At 36.4% G+C, this 17,995-nt stretch overlaps 1 protein-coding gene across 2 annotated transcripts in view; it reads left to right on the forward strand.

The window, feature by feature from the left end:
• Nucleotides 1-17,995, forward strand: part of RAB18 (RAB18, member RAS oncogene family) — a 37,848-nt gene that overhangs the window by 12,634 nt on the left and 7,219 nt on the right. For both annotated transcript variants that reach the window (XM_016211757.2, XM_016211756.2), the window contains exons 3-4: nucleotides 10,880-10,941; nucleotides 16,725-16,797. In XM_016211757.2, the coding sequence (XP_016067243.2) occupies nucleotides 10,880-10,941; nucleotides 16,725-16,797 (135 nt within the window). The remainder of the gene's footprint in view (nucleotides 1-10,879; nucleotides 10,942-16,724; nucleotides 16,798-17,995) is intronic.

Raw genomic sequence — 17,995 nt, forward strand, 5'->3', positions numbered from 1 at the left:
GAAAAGAAAAATAAGAAAATAAAACCATCACTGAAATGGTGAAATTGGAAGGATTACAAGGACCAGTAGAGACTTGGAAAACCCAATAAAGAATACAGAAGCTAGAAATAGACAAAGTAGGTAAAATTTACCAAAATGAATCAAAATGTTAAAAAAATTACAGAGAAAATGATACAGAAATCAGAAAAGGAGAACCAGCATATACGCATGTTTGAGTCTCAGAAGAAAAATAATGAAACACAACAAATATTTAATGATATAGTTCCAGATAATATTTCTTACATAAAAATACAATTGCAAGAATATTTTGACTAGGTTTTTTGTTTGTTACGTGACAGTGTTTGGGAGGAGAATATTTATTTTTTTGTTACTGCAATGTCATAAAATGGTACTTAATCAGCTGTGGAGATAGAATTAGTTGAAATTTAAGATGTAGATTAGATCCCTGTAGAAATTAGTTGCACCAGTTTTATATAATCTGATTAAATAGGCAAAAATTGCTTCATGTTTCAGTGTTTTTTTTTAAAAATTTAGGTAATCTTTGAATATAAAAGAAAGCAGCTAATTTGAATATAAAAAGAGTGCTCTAAGTAAAACTTATTTCAAATAAAAATTAGGAAATTTAAAACCAGTTCTTTCTTGAACTTTTTGTAAGGCATAATTGTTAAAATATGTGAAAATTTTTTTTGATGGTTGATGTGTTTTAACTAAAGTTAAGACAAATTTTGTTTATTTGACTTACATCATTGATTCTTGTCATGCCCTTGGTAAGCTTTTAAAAAATACCCATGATTATGCCCTCATGTTACCTGTGTTAGACTTCTAAAGGCAGAGACCAAATCTGTTCCATCCACAGTTAGTTATCTTATAGTTTGGGCTTACCTAACAAAAGATGATTTGATTAAAGTAGAGAATGGTGTTTATATTTGTTTAATGCTATAACAAGTTTGTTAAAATACTTGGAAGTATGTGATAATTCAAAGAAAAATATATTCAATTTTATTCAATTTCATTCAGTTAAACATTTTTATTGGAATAAAGCAATAAAAAAACTAGCATTTCTTCATTTAGAATAATGGCAAATGGCAAATACTTCATCGTATTTAAGTAGTTTCTTTTTTCTATTTTACTTAGGGTTTTTATTAGGAAAGGTTGTGATTTTTTTTTCCATTTGCCTTTTCAGCATTGATTAATGGTTAATAGACTTTTATACTGAAATGTCCTTGCTTTCCTAGATAAGTCTTCATTTATTGCTTGACATATTTCTGGATTCTATTGACTGATATTTAATTTAGAATTTTTACATCTATTTTTATACATAAGATGCACTCTTGATATTTTTTAAAAAATCAGGATTTGGTATTAAATGGTTTATAAAATGAAGGAGCTTTTCATCTTTTTAAGTTGTCTGTATTTGCTTAAATACTATTGGAACACTATCTGTTCTTTAAAGGTTACCTTTCACCTGTGAGTCAACCTGATCCTGTTCTTTTCTTTACCATTCCAACCTCTTCACGTTTCTATTTCTTAAGAAAGTCTTGGGAGTGTAACTGGGAAGTACAGTTATCTCTTAAGTTAGTTGCACATAGTATTTTTTTTTTTTTTATAACTATATCCTTATTGATTTCAGAGAGAGGAAGAGAGAGAGAGACAGAAACATCAATGATGAGGGAGCCGTCATCAATCGGCTGCCTCCAGCATGCCTCCAACTGGGCACTGAACCTGCAACCCAGGCATGTACCCCAACTGGGAGTTGACCTGCGACCCCCCAGACCCCAGGTCGGCACTCAACTGCTGAGCTACGCCCGGCCAGGCACACAGTATTCTTTTAAACTCTTCATTATATGTGCTTATGTTCCTCTCTCATTTTTAAACTTGTGTATTTTGGTATATTTTTGTTGTCCATCTCTTTCTAAAGAATGTATTTTCTTGTTTGAGGAATTGCTTTATTTTTTTCCTTTCCTTTTGACTTTTCTTTTGCTTTATTTTGTTTCTTAAGATAAGTATTAACTTTTCTTATTTTTAGTCTTATTCTTTAATAGAGGTGTAGTCTTAGGAACAAGTTTTACTGTGTTCCATAGGTCATGGTATAGTGTGTTTCTTTTTCATTGTTCCCTAGATAGTTTTAATTTTCAGTTTGAGCATTTGAAATCTTTAATTAGGAATGTGTTTCTTAATTTCCAGGCCCCCTTTTTTTGCTTTATTTCTTATTTATTGGATAATGATTCCCATTTGGAGTATGACCACCCACCCTCTGCCAGCCTCATGTCCTTCAGTAGGACTCAAGTAGGGGCCTTGCATTCAGCTTGATAAGACCTTCCTCCAAATTTTTTTATTTTTTTATTTTTATTTATTGATTTTAGAGAGAGATGAAAGAAAAGAGAGAGAGGGCACAAGAGAGAGAAACAAACATTAATTTATTGTTTCACTTATTTATGCATTCATTGGTTGATTCTTGTACGTGCCCAGACCTGGGATTGAACCCGCAACTTTGGAGTATTGGGACAATGCTCTAACCGGCTGAGCTACCTGGCCAGGACTCCTCCAAAATTTTTTGTCTTGCTTTTGCTATATGCCATAAAACCATTAGGCATCCCTGTTTAATTAGTCACCACACAAAAGCCCTGGTCTCCAAGGTTATTCTTTATTTCCCAGATTCTAATCTTTATAAGGTTTTCTACATCTTTTCTCACCTGCCCAGCTCCCACTCCTCAACTCTGTTTTAAATTTATTTATTGATTTTAGAAAGAGGAAGAGAGGGAGGAAAAGAGAGAGGGAGGGAGAGAAACATGGATTTGTTGTTCCAATTATTTATGCATTCGTTGGTTGATTCTTATATGTGCCCTGACCACACAACCTTGGTGTATCAGGACGTAACTAAACAACTGAGCTACCCGGCAGGGCCTCCCTCTCAACTCTTGAAACAATTTTTACGGTCCTCTGGGGTATCAGAGCACTTATCACATTTTATTGTTAATACTTAGAATTGTTTGTAAGCTCAGATTTTGGGATCTAGGTTTTCATAATCTTGTTCTCTGTTGGATCCTTAGAGCTTTTATAGTATCTCTTTTGATACCCTCCTTCCCTGCTGTCCTCTAATCATCCCCCCAAAGAAAAAAACAGTGAAAAAGAAGGTAAAGCAGGAATTTTTATATTCTTTAGTAAGAAAGGGGAAATTGACTTAAAGGGGTTAAACTCTTACCTATCTAGACTTTAGTAAAAGTTGCCAGCCTCTTCATTTCTAACTTGGTATTCTTTTAATCATATCACAGCAAAAACGACTCAACAATAAGAAGGATCCAGCACAGATTTGAGCAGAATGTCAAAAATGCTAAACATAAGAGAGAAGCAGTCAAATTAAATATATCAGTTAATTAAATGTGCATGGGTCAGATTCTCCTAATCTAATGTCAGGTGGAGTTGAGCACTTAAATAAGGAAAGATTGAAAGTAAAGGGATGAGCCAGTCAAAAGCAAACAATCCAAAGTAGAGGTGGTGATATAGGGTAGAATTTAAGGTTAATGCACTGGGCAGAATAAAATAGGGTATTATGTAATCACAAAAGGTTCCATTAATTAACAAAGCAGTTATAACATTCATGAACAAATAAGCAGCAAACATAGAAGCTATATAAAAGCAAAATTTGTCCATACATAAGAGAAGAATTTGATTAAAATACAGATATATTAGTAGATTTGTTATCTCTCTTTCATAAAATTAGATAGATCCAAAATAATTCATTACTTTAAAAGCCCATGGAATAATTTTACAAAATCAGTTTTGGACTTCTCAACAAAGTAAATCTTAAACTGGAAAGAAACAGAAATTTACAATGCATGTTATCTGATAATTTATTCTTTCAGAAAATATTTTTGACCTGTTTTTAGCATATGAGTTGATAGCAGTGAAATTGACTTTTTGGGAGTATACAGTTATTTGCATTTTAACATGTATTATAAAAAATGTATATGGTTATATTTTTACCACAATTGGGATGCCATACAATTGTGTCATCCCCCAAAATATCTACTGCTGTCCCTTGTTAGTTACACTTTTCTCCTCTTCTAGCCCCTGGCAACCACTGGTCAGTTCTTACGGGTAGAGTTTTGTCTTTCTGAGAATGTCCTATAAATGGAATAATATAGTATATCACCTTTTCAGACTGAGTGTTTCCACTTAGCCTAATGCCTTTGAGCCACAACCAGTTGCATGTCAGTTGTTCTGTTTTATTGCTGAGTTGTATCTCATTGTATGGATGTTTCAGGGTTGGTTTATGCATTCTCTCATTGTAAGACATTTGGGTTATTTTCAGTTTTGGGTGATTATGAATAGACCAGTTATAAACTTTCAGGTACAGGACTTTATATGAATATTAATTTTTATTTTTCTAGAGTAAGTACTCAGTAATGGAATTGCTGGATTATATGGTAAATGCATGTTTAACTTTGGAAAACAGTTTGGCCATTTTTAAATGAAGTATTATTTTAACTATTCTGACTAACGTTATATGAAAGTTCCTGTTCTTTCACATCTTCACCTATTGTACAGGGGTTGGCAAAAGTAGGTTTTCAGTCATTCATATGGAAGGTAATGCAATAATAAACTGTGTTTCACATACTCACAACTGTAAACCTGCTTTGCCCACCCCTGTACTTTTAAATTTTAACCATTCTAGTAAGTGTGTATTGGTATCTCATGGTTTAATTTACATTCTCTAATGACCAGTGAGGTTGAGCATCTTTTAATGTGCTTATATACCATACACTCACGTGTGTGTTGTGTGTGTGTGTGTGTGTCCCCTAAGTGTTTCTTTCAAATCCTTTGTTTATTTCTTAATTGGATTTTTTCTTTTGTCATTGTTGAATTTTGAAAGTTTTTTATATATTCTGTATATAAGTCCCTTATTAGATGATTCATGCTTTGCAAATATTCTCCTCCAAGCCTGTGGCTCCTCTTGTTATTTTCTTAACAGTAGAAGTTTTTTATTTTGATGAAATCTAGTTCACCGATTTTTTCTTTTATAGATGATTTCAGTGTTGTGTCTTTTTGGCTAACAGAAGGTTGCCATGATTTTCCTTCTATACTTTTGTCTAGAAGTTTTACACTTTCATGTGTTATAGTAGGCCTGTGGTTTATTTTGAATCAATTTTAGATCCGTTTGGGGAGAATTGACCTCTTAACAACATTGAATCTTATGATTACCGAACAAGTGATATCTCTCCATTTATTTACATCTTTTAAAGTTTCTCTTGAGTGTTTTGTTTTAGGTTTTTTGTATCTTTCGTTAAATTCAGCCCTAAGTATTTCATAGATTTTTATGTAAAATGGTATTTAAATTACTTTTCAGTTTCCCTTTGTTCATGACTAATATATAGAAATAAAGTTGATTTAAAAAAAAAAATGCTTATTTTTATATCCTCCAACCTTGCGAAACTTGCTTATTAGTGCTAGGAGTTGTTGGGTTTTTTTTGTTTTTTGTTTTTTTTTAAACTACTCTGTAGATTCCATTGGATTTCTGCATTCTTCCTTTCAAGTCTGAATGCCTTTTATTTCTTCTCTTCTTGCCCTCACTAAAAATGTTCAGTACAATGTTGAATAGAAGTGATGAGTGACATTTTTCTTTTTCATTCCTGATATTAAGGGGAAAATGTTCAGTCTTTACCATTAAGTATGGTGTTAACTCTATGTTTTTCATAGACACTCTTTATCAGGTTGAAGAATTTCCCTTCTGTTTTCTAGTTTGCCAAAAGGTTTTTATCAGGAATGTATGTTGAATTTTGTTTATTTCATTTTCTGCATCTGTTAAGATGATCATGTGAAGTTCCTTTTTAGTTTAATGTAGTAGTCAAGTTCACATTGATTTTTTTCAGTATTAAGTCAGCCTTTCATTTCTGATATAACCCCACTTGGTTTGATGTGTTGCTCTTTTATAAATATTTTATACATATTTATATGTAGTTATAAAATTTTGTTTAGGGTTTTCATCTTATGTTCATGAGGAATATTAGTCTGGAGTTTTCTTTAATTGTAATGTCTTTGGTTTTGGTATCAGAGTAATGTAGAACTCATAGAATGACTGAGGAAATATTCATTACTCTTAAATTTCTTGGAAAGTTTGTTTAGAATAGATATCATTTAAATGTTTAGTAGAATTCACTCTGGGCCTGGAGGTTGTTGGTTTTTTTTTTTTAATGGAAAGGTTTTTAACTGCAGAGTCAGTTCCTTTAATAGATATAGGACTCTCCAGTTATTTATTTTTTATTGTGGCAAGTATACATAATATAAAATTTACTATCTTAACCATTTTTTTAAAATATATATCTTTATTGATTTCAGAGAGAAGAAGGGAGAGGGAGAGAGAGAATTGAAACATCAATGATGAATTGTCATTGATCGGCTGCCTCCTGCATGCCCCCGACTGGGGATCGAGCCTGCAACCTGGGCATGAGCCCTGACTGGGAATTGAACCACAATTTCTTGGATCCTAGTTTGATGCTCAACCCCTGAGCCATGCCCAGCTGGTCTATTTTAATTATTTTTAAATATACAGTTCAGTGCCATTAAGTACATTCACATTGTTTTGTAACCATCACCGCTATTTATTTTCCAGACTTTTTTGTTACCACAAATAGGAACTCTACCAGCTAAACAATAACTCCCACTCCACTTTCCCCTCAGCCTCTGATAACCTTTATTCCACTGTCTGTCTCTATGAATTTGCCTAGTCTAGGTACCTTATATAACTTTATTCCTTTGTCTGTCCCTGTATTTGCCTAGTCTAGGTACCTCATATAAGTAGAATCTTACAATATTTGTCGTTTTGTGACTGGCTTGTTTCACTTAGCATAATGTCCTCAAGATTCATCCATGTTGAGCAGGTGTCAGAATTTCATTCCATTTTATAGCTGAGTGTATCAGAATTTCATTTTATTTATGGCTGAATAATGTTCCAGCCTATGATGTACCACATTTTGTTTATCCATTTCTTTTAGGTTCCTGGACCTAATTCCAATTCATGGTGGGGGGCAGAGGGAGGCGCGGTTCCTATGCCACCAGTTCTTGAGACACCAGCTGGGTCATTTCTGACATTATGTAACTGAGGTAGTGTCAGATCCTACAGGTTAAGGGTTCAGCCCTGCGGGACTGCTCACTTTCCCCTCTCCCCACTTCATATGCCTCCTCCCTCTTTCCTACCACTTGAGATGCCAGCCCAAATTCCAGGTTGTCACCTGTGCTTCTGACTGACCAGCTATACATGGGGATTCATACAGCCCCCTCCTTGGACTTCAGATGTCAGTCACAAGTTCAGGTTACCTTTACTTAAAACTGATTGGCTACAAGTCAGAGTTTCCCTGGAGTCCCTCCTCAGGTTCAGTTAATTTGCTAGAGCAGCTCACAGAAATCAGAGAAACATTTTACTTACTAGATCACTGATTTATTATAAAAGGAACAGGCAGATGGAAGAAATGCATAGGGCAAGATGTGTGGGGAGGGGTGTAGAGCTTCCATGCACCACTCTTCTCAAATCTGTGTGTTCACCAACCTGGAACCTCTTTGAACTCCCCTCCTTTTGGGTTTTTATGGAGGCTTCCTTATATAGGCAAGATTGATTAAATCATTTGGCCATTGGTGATTAACTCAACCTGAGCCCTTCTCTCTTCACCAGAGGTCAGTGGGTGGGTCTGAAAGTTCCAGTCCTCTAATCACAAGGTTGGGTCCCCTGGCAGCCATTCCCCATCCTTAGGTGGAGTCTAAAAGCCACTTTGTAAACATATATGCAAAAAAGCTTTTGGAATTTAAAAAAAATTGATTTTAGAGAGTGAGGAAGGGAGAGGGAGAGAAACATCAATGTGAGAGAGAAGCTTCGAGCAGCTATCTCCCACATGCACCTCAGCCGGGGATAGAGCCTGCAACCTGGGCTTGTGCCCTGACTGGGAATCGAATCAGCTCCTTTGGTGTACAGGATGACGCCCAACCAACTGAGCCACACTGGCTAGGGCAAAGCTTTTGGAATTTTTATTGCATAGAATCTGTAGATTGCATTGAAGATTGCATTGAATCTGTAGATTGCTTTGGGTAGTGTTGTCATCTTAACAGTCAGTTCATGAACACAGCATGTCTTTCCACCTATTTATGTCTTATGTCTTCTTTAATCTCTTTCAGTAGTGTTTGTAGGTGCCAATGTGTAAGTTTTAAACCTCCTTGGTTAAATTTATTCCTAAGCATTTTATTATTTTTGATGTTATTGTAAATGGAATGTTTTTTTAAAATATTCTTTTTGGATTGTTCATTTCTAGTATATGGAAATGCAACTGATTTTTGTGTGTTGATTTTGTTTTCTACCACTTTGCTGAATTTATTTATTAGTTCTTATATTTTGTGTGTGTGTGTATGTGTGGAATAGAATCATTACGATTTTCTACCTATTAATATGTTGTCTGTGAAGAAAGATAATTTTACTACTTCTAACTTGGATGCCTTTTATTTCCTTTTTCTTTCCTAATTGTTCTGGCTAGAACTTCTAATACTCTGTAGAAGTGGTGAAAGTAGGCATTTTTGTCTTGTTCTTGAGCTGACAGGAAAGCTTCCATGTTCGTGAAAACTTGGAGGTGCTGGGAGGAGGACATGGAAGCCCTTTGCCCCTTGCCACCATGTCTTTCCAAATGTATCTCTTCCATTTTACTGTTCCTGGATTGTTTCCTTTTATAATAAAATGATAATCTAGTAAGTAAACTGTTTTCCTGAGTTCTGTGAGCTACTATTGCAAATTAATCGAATCAAGGAGGGGATCATGGGAACCTCTCATTTATAGCCAGTTGGTCAGAAGCACAGGTAACAACCTGATTTGATTGGCATCTGAAATGATGGGTGCAGCAGTCTTGTGGGACTGAGCCCTTTTTCTGTGGGATCTGACTCTAACTTCTGTAGGTAGTATAGAGCTGGGTTGAATTGTAGGACACCTAGCTGGTGTCCCTGGAGAGTTCAAGAATTGTGTCTTATAGCACATATCTGGTCACAGAAAATGTTCAGTGTTGTACTAAAGGAGAAACACAGGAGTGTTTTTTTCCTAGACATTCTGCTTTTTTTATGAGCATCCTGTTATCCACATGAGTAGGTTGAAAAGATAGTTTAATTAAATCTAGTAAGAATTTGGCAAAATAAAATTTATCAAAATGATTCCCACTGCTGCCACCAGTGAAGACAAATTAACAGCCACTTGGAAACAGAAAAACCAGGCTTGGTGAAGAAACAATTTATGAGAGCTGAAAAGTTCAGTGTCAGCACATGGGAATCACCAGAGGAGACAAGGGAAGATGGAGGACTTACGGGGTGTGGGTCCAGATGACGTGCCCTGTTAGGCTAACAGTGTCTGTCAACTTTGATGGTAGAACTCAGGTACGCAGTGTTTCCTGAAGGGTATTCTCTGTAACTTTCAGATCTGTTAGAACAATAACTTGGAGACAGTCACTAACATGTAAATTACACATCACAGAGACAGGCATTAGGCTGTCCACAAACATGCAAAAACAGGAAATTATGAAAGAGAAAGGAGATTGGGGGAAGGGAGGGAAACAAACATTCTGGGAACAGTGAGTTTCTTTTCTTTGGTAAACTAATTTAGCCAGTAGCTAGCTGAAAGGCCACCTTGCCCTGGATCATGCTGTCTGGGGTTATTAAGGGGAAGAAAGTTTTTCACTCTCTGAAAAACCTGAGAATTTAACTGTAGAATATGTATGATAGGCTGTCTCTCTGTAGTGTCTATCAATGGCCTTCATTTAGTACCTACACCAAGTCAGAACCATTTCTATCATTCAGATTTTCTTAGGTTTTGTTTTGTTTTTTAAAGCAATATGGATAAAATGGACATAATTTCATATTTTTTATGTAGATGGTGTGGCATGAATTCTTTTTTTAATCTAGACCTGGTGAATACAAGATTATTTAACATGGGATTTTTTCTTTGTGTTTTTGTTATTTTGTTGCCGTCGTCGTTTTTGACTGCAAAGAAACTAAGGGTTTCCTTTGGACTGTGTAATTGGCACTGTCCTTTAACTAATGGTTGCACATCATTCTAGGCATGGCTTTATCAACTCCTTTATCACTCTAGCCCAAAACACCAAACTTTTTTTCTTAATCTTTGGCACACAGAAAGACCTGGCATAGAACATACTTTGAAATGCATTTTTATTACCTTATTTGTATATTTAATGAATTACCAGAAATCATTCAAGAATTACTAATATATTTCCTTATTGGTGATAGGTGTTCTATTAAGCATTTAGTATATGAGGGTGCTGTTCATCTTAGTTGTGGCTTTCTGAATTAATTGCGACAAACTAATAATAAGTAAGATCTTTTGAAACTTTCTTTCCAAGATTCTTGAGCTGATGTTTTCCCTCTGGCCAGTTGGGTAGACAGCATATTATATTTGATCATCTTTAAAGACATATGGGTAGTTATTGTTAATTTAAACCAGATGGAATGTGACAACTCTTTTTCCTGAAAAGGGAGAGGTTTTGGAGGAGTTGCTAGTAAAACCTCATGACTTCTTATGAAGCTCTTCTTCTCTTTACATAAATTAATAGTAATAGAAGATTTTTACAGAACTCTGAGCCCCCTCCCCCCCGTTCACGTATGAAGATTCTTAGAGGGTTGGGCATAAACGTTTTGGTGTGTAAATTCTTTTTTTGAAATTGTGAAGTAAATCCTAAGGTGCTGAAATTTAGTGACACTTTTTCTTTTATTTTCACATTCATAACTCTAAGAACTTGGTGTGTGAATTAGGGCATTTGATAAAGTGGCTTTTCTGTTTCCTGGGTAATTGGTTTTAAAAATGTATTTTACTGCGATTCTTACCAAAATTTTCATTCTTTTCAAGGTGTTGACTTTAAGGTGAAAACAATTTCAGTGGATGGAAATAAGGCTAAACTTGCAATATGGGTAAGAGTTTTTAAAATGTACTTGTTATAAGTATTATACTATTTTAAAGAAGCAGATATTGATGTAGTAGTGTTCTATAGGTCAGTGAACAATTTGTATTAAATAACCTCTGGGAAATTTGATGTTGATTAAAGGGTAAGTAATAAATAGTTATAATTGAGTCATTAGATAGAGACTTGTTTTACTTAAATTTTCTAAATATATAATTCCACCCAGCTGGCATGGCTCAGTGGTTGAGCATCGACCCATGATCCAGGAGATCGCAGTTCGATTCCTGGTCAGGGCACATGCCCGGGTTGCGGGCTCGATCCCCAGTCGGGGGTGTGCAGGAGGCAGCCGAACAATGACTCTCTCATCACTGATGTTTCTCTCTCTCTCTCCCTCCTTTCCTCTCTATTAAATCAATTAAGATATTTTAAAATATATATATATATATATATATATATATATATATATATATATATAAAATCCCTTCAGAATATTGAAAAACAAACAAAATTATCTTGCCTGCCAGAGAAAATCATTGTTATTGAATCGATTTCTATAAAGTTTTAAAAAGACGGCTTAGACCGAATAAACATAACACTAAAGGCAGTTATTGGGGAGAAGGGAAATAAAGTCACACTTAGAAAAAATTATTTTTCATGTTTGTTAGTATAAATATTCATAAAATCTGAGTTTGCCAACTTTGGGTTTGTTGGTTTGTTTATGTATGTATGCATGTATTTTTAAATCCTCACCCGAGGATATGATTTACTGATTTTAAGGAGAGGGGAAGAGGTAGAGAGAGAGAGAAACATTGGTGTATGAGAGAAACATCCATCATTTGTCTCCCATATTTGCCCCACCAGGGATCGAATCCCCCACCTAAGTATGTGTCCTGACCGGAAATCCACCTGGCAACCTTTTGGTGCATGGGATGACTCTCCAACCAACTGAGCCACCCTGGCCAGGGCTGGGTTTATTTTTTCATATTGATTGCCCAGCCTTCTGAAAGTGCTGTGTATATATTATGACCTACTCTAAGGTTGTTTTTCTCTATATTCTCCCTTCATTTCTATTCCTCACATTCTGTTATTGAGCCTTTCTAGATCCTTTCTAGGCCTTTATACATCTCATCTTCAATAATCTCTTTTCCTTCTATAAAGAAATAAAACCACAGCCCTAGCTGGTTTTGCTCAGTGGTTAGAGTGTTGGCCTGTGCACTGAAGGATTCAGGATTCGATTCCAGCCAAGGGCACATTCTTGGGTTGCAGGCTCGATCCCTGGCCCCAGTCAGGGCACGTGTAGGAGGCAACCAATCAATGTCTCACATTGATGTTTCTCTCTCTCCCTTCCACTCTCTCTGAAAAGCAATGGAAAAAATATCCTCAGGTAAGGATAAAAAAGAAAGAGAGAGAGAGAGGGAAAGAGGGAAAGAAAGAAAAGTAAAAGCACAGGATAAAGATAATATGCTCTGCATCTTTTATCTTATAAAGATGTCATTTACACTTACTGCATATTCCTGTTTTGAAAACAAACACAAGCAAAAATCTGACTTCTGACTATTTAAGCTTATAAATTTTATAGTTGTTATAAATCCTGATCCAGTACTGTGTCACAGGGTTTTTTGCCCAAATTACCATACCTACATAAACATTTTTACAGGTGAATAGAAAATGTTAAGACTCAAACATCTGACCTAATTAAATGTTCACATTTAAAGTGTCAAAGTCATGGGCAGCACTTTAACACTAAAACATTTTTTGCTATAGTCTTTATTTTTAAAACTCTGAACTTTATGCCAATTTTAACAGGAATTGCAGTTCTGATTTTTATATTTTGTTCCATTAAAGCAATTACTGATGAAGACCAAAGGGAACAAAATTAATATTCAAATGGTTTTCTGCTAGTTCTGGAAATTATTTTCTTAAAGGATATTTTCACTATGCAAATAAAATGACTTCTTTCCTGTTATAACAAAAAGTCTTTGGACAGAAATATTTCATTCTTGGTCCTTGCCCTGATCTATGTCATACCGTCAATATTACAATTTGTTTTAGATGGTAAATCTACTTTATTTTATGCAGTTTTTAATTTCTGTTGTTTTGAGTAAACATGCAAATTGAATAATTTTTTCAAAATACATTTTTATTGATTTTATTTATTTTTTTAATTTTATTTTTGTTTAAAATATTACAGATGTCCCTTTTTCTCCCCAGTGACCCGTTCCACCCCGTCCCTTCCTCCTCCCCAGTCCCTCTCCCCACCATTGTCCTTGTCCTTGGGTTGTGCATATATGCATATAAATTCTTTGGTTATTCTCTCCCCCTCCACCCACCCGTCCTCCTCCGTCCCTCTGACATTCGTCAGTCTCATCTATGCTTCCATGTCATTGAATCTATTCTGTTCATCAGTTTATTAAGTTCTTTAGATTCCACACATAAGCGAGATCACGTGATGTTTGTCTTTCTCTGCCTGGCTTATTTCACTTAGCATAATATTCTCCAGGTTCATCCATACTATCCCAAAGGGTACGAGATTCTTCTTCTTTACAGCTGCGTAGTATTCCATGGTGTAAATGTCCCACAGCTTTTTTATCCACTCATCTACTGATGGGCACTTGGGCTGTTTCCAGATCTTAGCTATTGTAAACTGTGCTGCTATGAACATCGGGGTACATATATCCTTTCTGATGAATGTTTCAGGATTCTTAGGATACAGTCCTAGGAGTGGAATCACTGGGTCAAACGGCAGCTCCATTTCTAATTTTCTGAGGAACGTCCATACTGTTTTCCATAGTGGTTGCACCAGTCTGCATTCCCACCAGCAGTGTACTAGGGTTCCCCTTTCTCCACACCCTCGCCAGCACATGTTGTTTGTTGATTTGTTGATGGTAGCCATTCTGACAGGTGTGAAGTGATACCTCATTGTGGTGTTAATTTGCATGTCTCTAATGATTAACGATGTTGAACATTTTCTCATGTGTCTCTTGGCCATCTATGTGTTCTCTTTGGAGAGGTGTCTATTCAGGTCCTTTGCCCATTTCTTAATTGGGTTATTTGTCTTCCTCTTGCAGAGTAGTATGAGTTCTTTGTACACTTTGGAAATTAGCCCCTTATTAGATACATCCTTAGCAAATATGTTTTCCCAGACCGTGGGGTTCCTTTGTATTTTGAGTCTGTTTTCTTTTGTTCTGTAGAAGCTTTTTAGTTTGATGTAGTCCCATATGTTTATTTTTTCTTTTGTTTCTCTTGCCCTAGGAGATGTATCAGTGAAAAGTCCACTGCGTGGGATGTCTGTGACTTTACTGCCTATGTTTTCTTCCAGGATTTTTATGGTTTCGTGACTTACATTTAAGTCTTTTATCCATTTTGAGTTTATTTTTGTGTATGGTAAAAGTTGGTGGTCTAGTTTAATTTTACTTGCATGTACCTGTCCAATTTTCCCAGCACCACTTATTGAAGAGACTGTTTTTACTCCATTGGATACTCTTGCCTCCTTTGTCAAATATTAACTGACCATAATGGTGTGGGTCTATTTCTGGAGTCTCTGTTCTGTTCCATTGATCTATATGCCTGTTGTAGTACTTTATTGATTTTAGAGAGAGGAAGGAAGGGGGAGAGAAGGACAGAAACTTCAGTGATGAAAGAGAATCATTGATAGGCTGCCTCCCACACACCCCCTGCTGGGGATTGAGCCTGCAACCTGGGCATGTGCCCCGACTGGAAATCAAACTGAAATCTCCTGGATCATAGATCGATGCTCAACCTCTGAACCACATTGGCTGGTCCAAATTGGATAAATATCAGGCAGGTTTTATAAGCAAAGAGAATTTTTGTAAAGAGAGAAATTATTTTATCTCAAAAATTTGTTTCTTAGAAAGTTTAACTTTTTTTTAAATTCTCACCCGAGGATATGTTTTTACTGCTTTTAGAGAGGGAGGGAGAGGGGGATAGACAGAACTGTCACTGTGAAAGAGATCTGTTGCCTCTAGTATATACCCTGACTGGGGACCAAACCTGCAACCATGTGCCCTGACTAGGAATCAAACCTGCAGCCTTTTAGTATACAGGATGACACTCCAGCCGACTGAGTCACACTGGCCAGAGCTAGAAAGTTTAATTTTAATTTCGTTACTTTTTCACTTCATTATTGCAGGGGTGTGGGGCGGGGGCGTAGTTTCTGTAGTGGTGATAATCTGAAAGCCAAGGACATCCTACATTGATGTAAGTTTATCTGGAAGAGCAGTGGATGTGCAGAATGATTTACATGAAAGTTATTTTCCTAAGTTTCTCTCCTGGGGCTATAAAGTACCTCATATACTCTCTACCTTGTTGTTTTCTTAAAGCATTCTCTACTTTGGCCAGGCAAAGAAATTAGATATTGCTGGAGCCTGGCACTGCTGGTTTAAAATTTCTCTCCAATCTTATAAACCTCTTAGAGGTTATTAACACTTTTTATATGTAAAGGAGCTAGCTTCTGTTTGCTTCATAACTAAACTTGCATTTACAACCTTGGGGCTGGTAGCTAAGTTGACATTTGATATACATCTTTATTTTTTTTCAGGGTACTTTACATTAGCAAACTGCAAATTTTTTCTTTTTAAATTTCATTTTTCAATTAGTTTACATTCATCATTATTTTATATTAGTTTCAGGTGTACAGTATAGTGGTTAGGCAGTCGTAAACTTTATAGTCTTCCCCTCAATATTTTTAGTACCCACCTGTCACCACACATAGTTATTACAGTATTATTGATTATATTCCCAATGCTGTACTTTACATCCCTGTGACAGTTTTGTGACTACCAAATTATACTTCTTAATCTCTTGACCTTTTTCACCCAGTCCCCCAACTCTTGTCTTCTCTGGTGCAAACTTTTTCATAAAAGGCTGAATAGTAAATAATTTAGCCCAACACTGAGGCAGTACATAAGTAAATGGGCCTGGCTGTGTTCCAATAAAACTTTAATAGAACCTTATGTAATAAAACAGGTGGGTGGCTGAGGCAGCAGATTGCCAGCTGCTGCTTTACATAATCTTAGGTACCTTGAAACCACAGTCCAAGGATGGTGTAAAGAAGACAGAGGAACCATCCTGGATGTAGAGACTTATTATTTTCCCCCAACAGAAATTAAGCAGCTATCCTATGGTAGGACTTTCAGTAGGCACTGGGGTTAAAGTGGTGACTAAGCAAATGAGGTTCCTTCCTCATGAAATCTTAATTACCTGCTAGTGTACAGTTTATGTTTATCACCCCTAGCAGGAGTCAGAAATAAGGAGTGGTTTGGTTTTATGTGTTTTCCTAAAAGAAGATATATAGGAAACACTTTAAAAAGTCCACCCTAAAAGTTGCTTACGTAAAATAAGACACCCCTGTAATTCTCTTTAAATCAGTGGTTCTCAGTATTGATTCTGTTAGAATCACCTGGGAAGATCTTAAAAACTTCCCTCAGTCCCTAGACCAGTTAAATCAGAGTATTTGTGTATTAGAACCTGTTTCTCAGGAAATTTCATTGTGCAGCCAGAGTTGAAAACCATGGCTTTCAATGAAATGGGTTTTATGTGTGATAAAAATCTTAAATTCAAAGTGGTAGAACACCTTTACTTAGTTGCATTTTTTGAGAGATGAGTCAGCATTTAATTTTATTTAATATAACATCATTAAGAGAACACATTTAAATTTCAAGTTTTAAATCAGCTTGTGCATTGATATTTTCAATAATGCTGTTTACTTTCTACTCTTAAATGTCTGTTATTTATACTTTGTTTTATTTAATAGTAATTGATTGTCACTTTTAGGATACTGCTGGTCAAGAGAGGTTCAGAACATTAACTCCCAGCTATTATAGAGGTGCACAGGGCGTTATATTAGGTAAGTTTTTACTTTAATATACTGTTTTATTTATTTATTTATGAATTTTGGAGGACTTTTATTAAAGCTGGGGACAGTGAAACAAGCAAGGGCTGGGGAAATGAGCCTGGGCTGGGCTCTTTAGGCTCACTAAAAAGTCAGAGAAAAGGGGGCCTTAGGGACAGGTTCAGGGGGCTTGCCCGGGATGAACTGCCACTGCCCATTGCTACCCTGGTTGCAAGCCTCGCCTCGTGGGGTCGCTTAGAGTTTAGGAGATGCATGCGTGTGGAGAAAGGGGGAAGATAGGGGAGGGAAGAGTGGGGTACTCCTGGGAGGGAGAGTAGGTACTGGGACCTTAGTTGTTGTTTTTTTAAATTTGTCTTTATTGTTGAAAGTATTACAGATGTCCCCTTTTCCCACCTTGACCCCTTCTACCCCACACCCGCCCCCACCCCTATTGTCTGTGTCCATGGGTTATGCATAATATGCATATAAATTCTTTGGTTAATCTCTTCCCACCCACCTCTGCCTTCTCTCTGAGACTCCTCAGTGTGTTCCATGCTTCTGTGTCTCTGGATCTGTTTTATTCATCAGTTTATTTTGTTCATTAGATTCCACATATGAGTGAGAGCATGTAAAACTGAATCGGGAAGAATCAGAAAACCTGAATAGGCCAATAACAACTGATGAAATCAAAGCAGTAATCAAAAAACTCCCAGCAAACAAAAGCCCTGGTCCAGACGGCCTCACAGAAGAGCCCCACCAAGCATTCTACTTCCTATTATAGCAGCCTCTTTTTTCAAAAAAAATATCTTTATTGATTTCAGAGAGAGGGAGAGGGAGAAAAAGATAGAAACATCAGTGATGAGAGAGTTGTCATTGATTGGCTGCCTCCTGCATGCCCCCAACTGGGAATCAAGCCCACAGCCTGGGCATGTGCCCTGACCAGGAATCGAACTGCAATCTCCTGGATCCTAGGTCTATGCTCAACATCTGAGCCACTCCCAGCTGGGCTACAGCAGTCCCTTTTGAATGAGTTGCTGGATAGAATAGTCTTGGTTTCAGATCCATGCTTTTTATTTCCTTGAATACTTCATGTTATTCCCTTCTGGCCTGTAGAATTACTGATGAAAAATCAGCTGACAACTTGGGGTTTAGACCCCAGAGTTCTCAGTGGGAACCCCCCACAGCTGAGATCTCCCTATGGGCTTTCAGCTGC

This window comes from Miniopterus natalensis, chromosome 1 (assembly GCF_054644295.1).
Source record: "Miniopterus natalensis isolate mMinNat1 chromosome 1, mMinNat1.hap1, whole genome shotgun sequence".
Lineage (NCBI taxonomy): Eukaryota > Metazoa > Chordata > Mammalia > Chiroptera > Miniopteridae > Miniopterus > Miniopterus natalensis.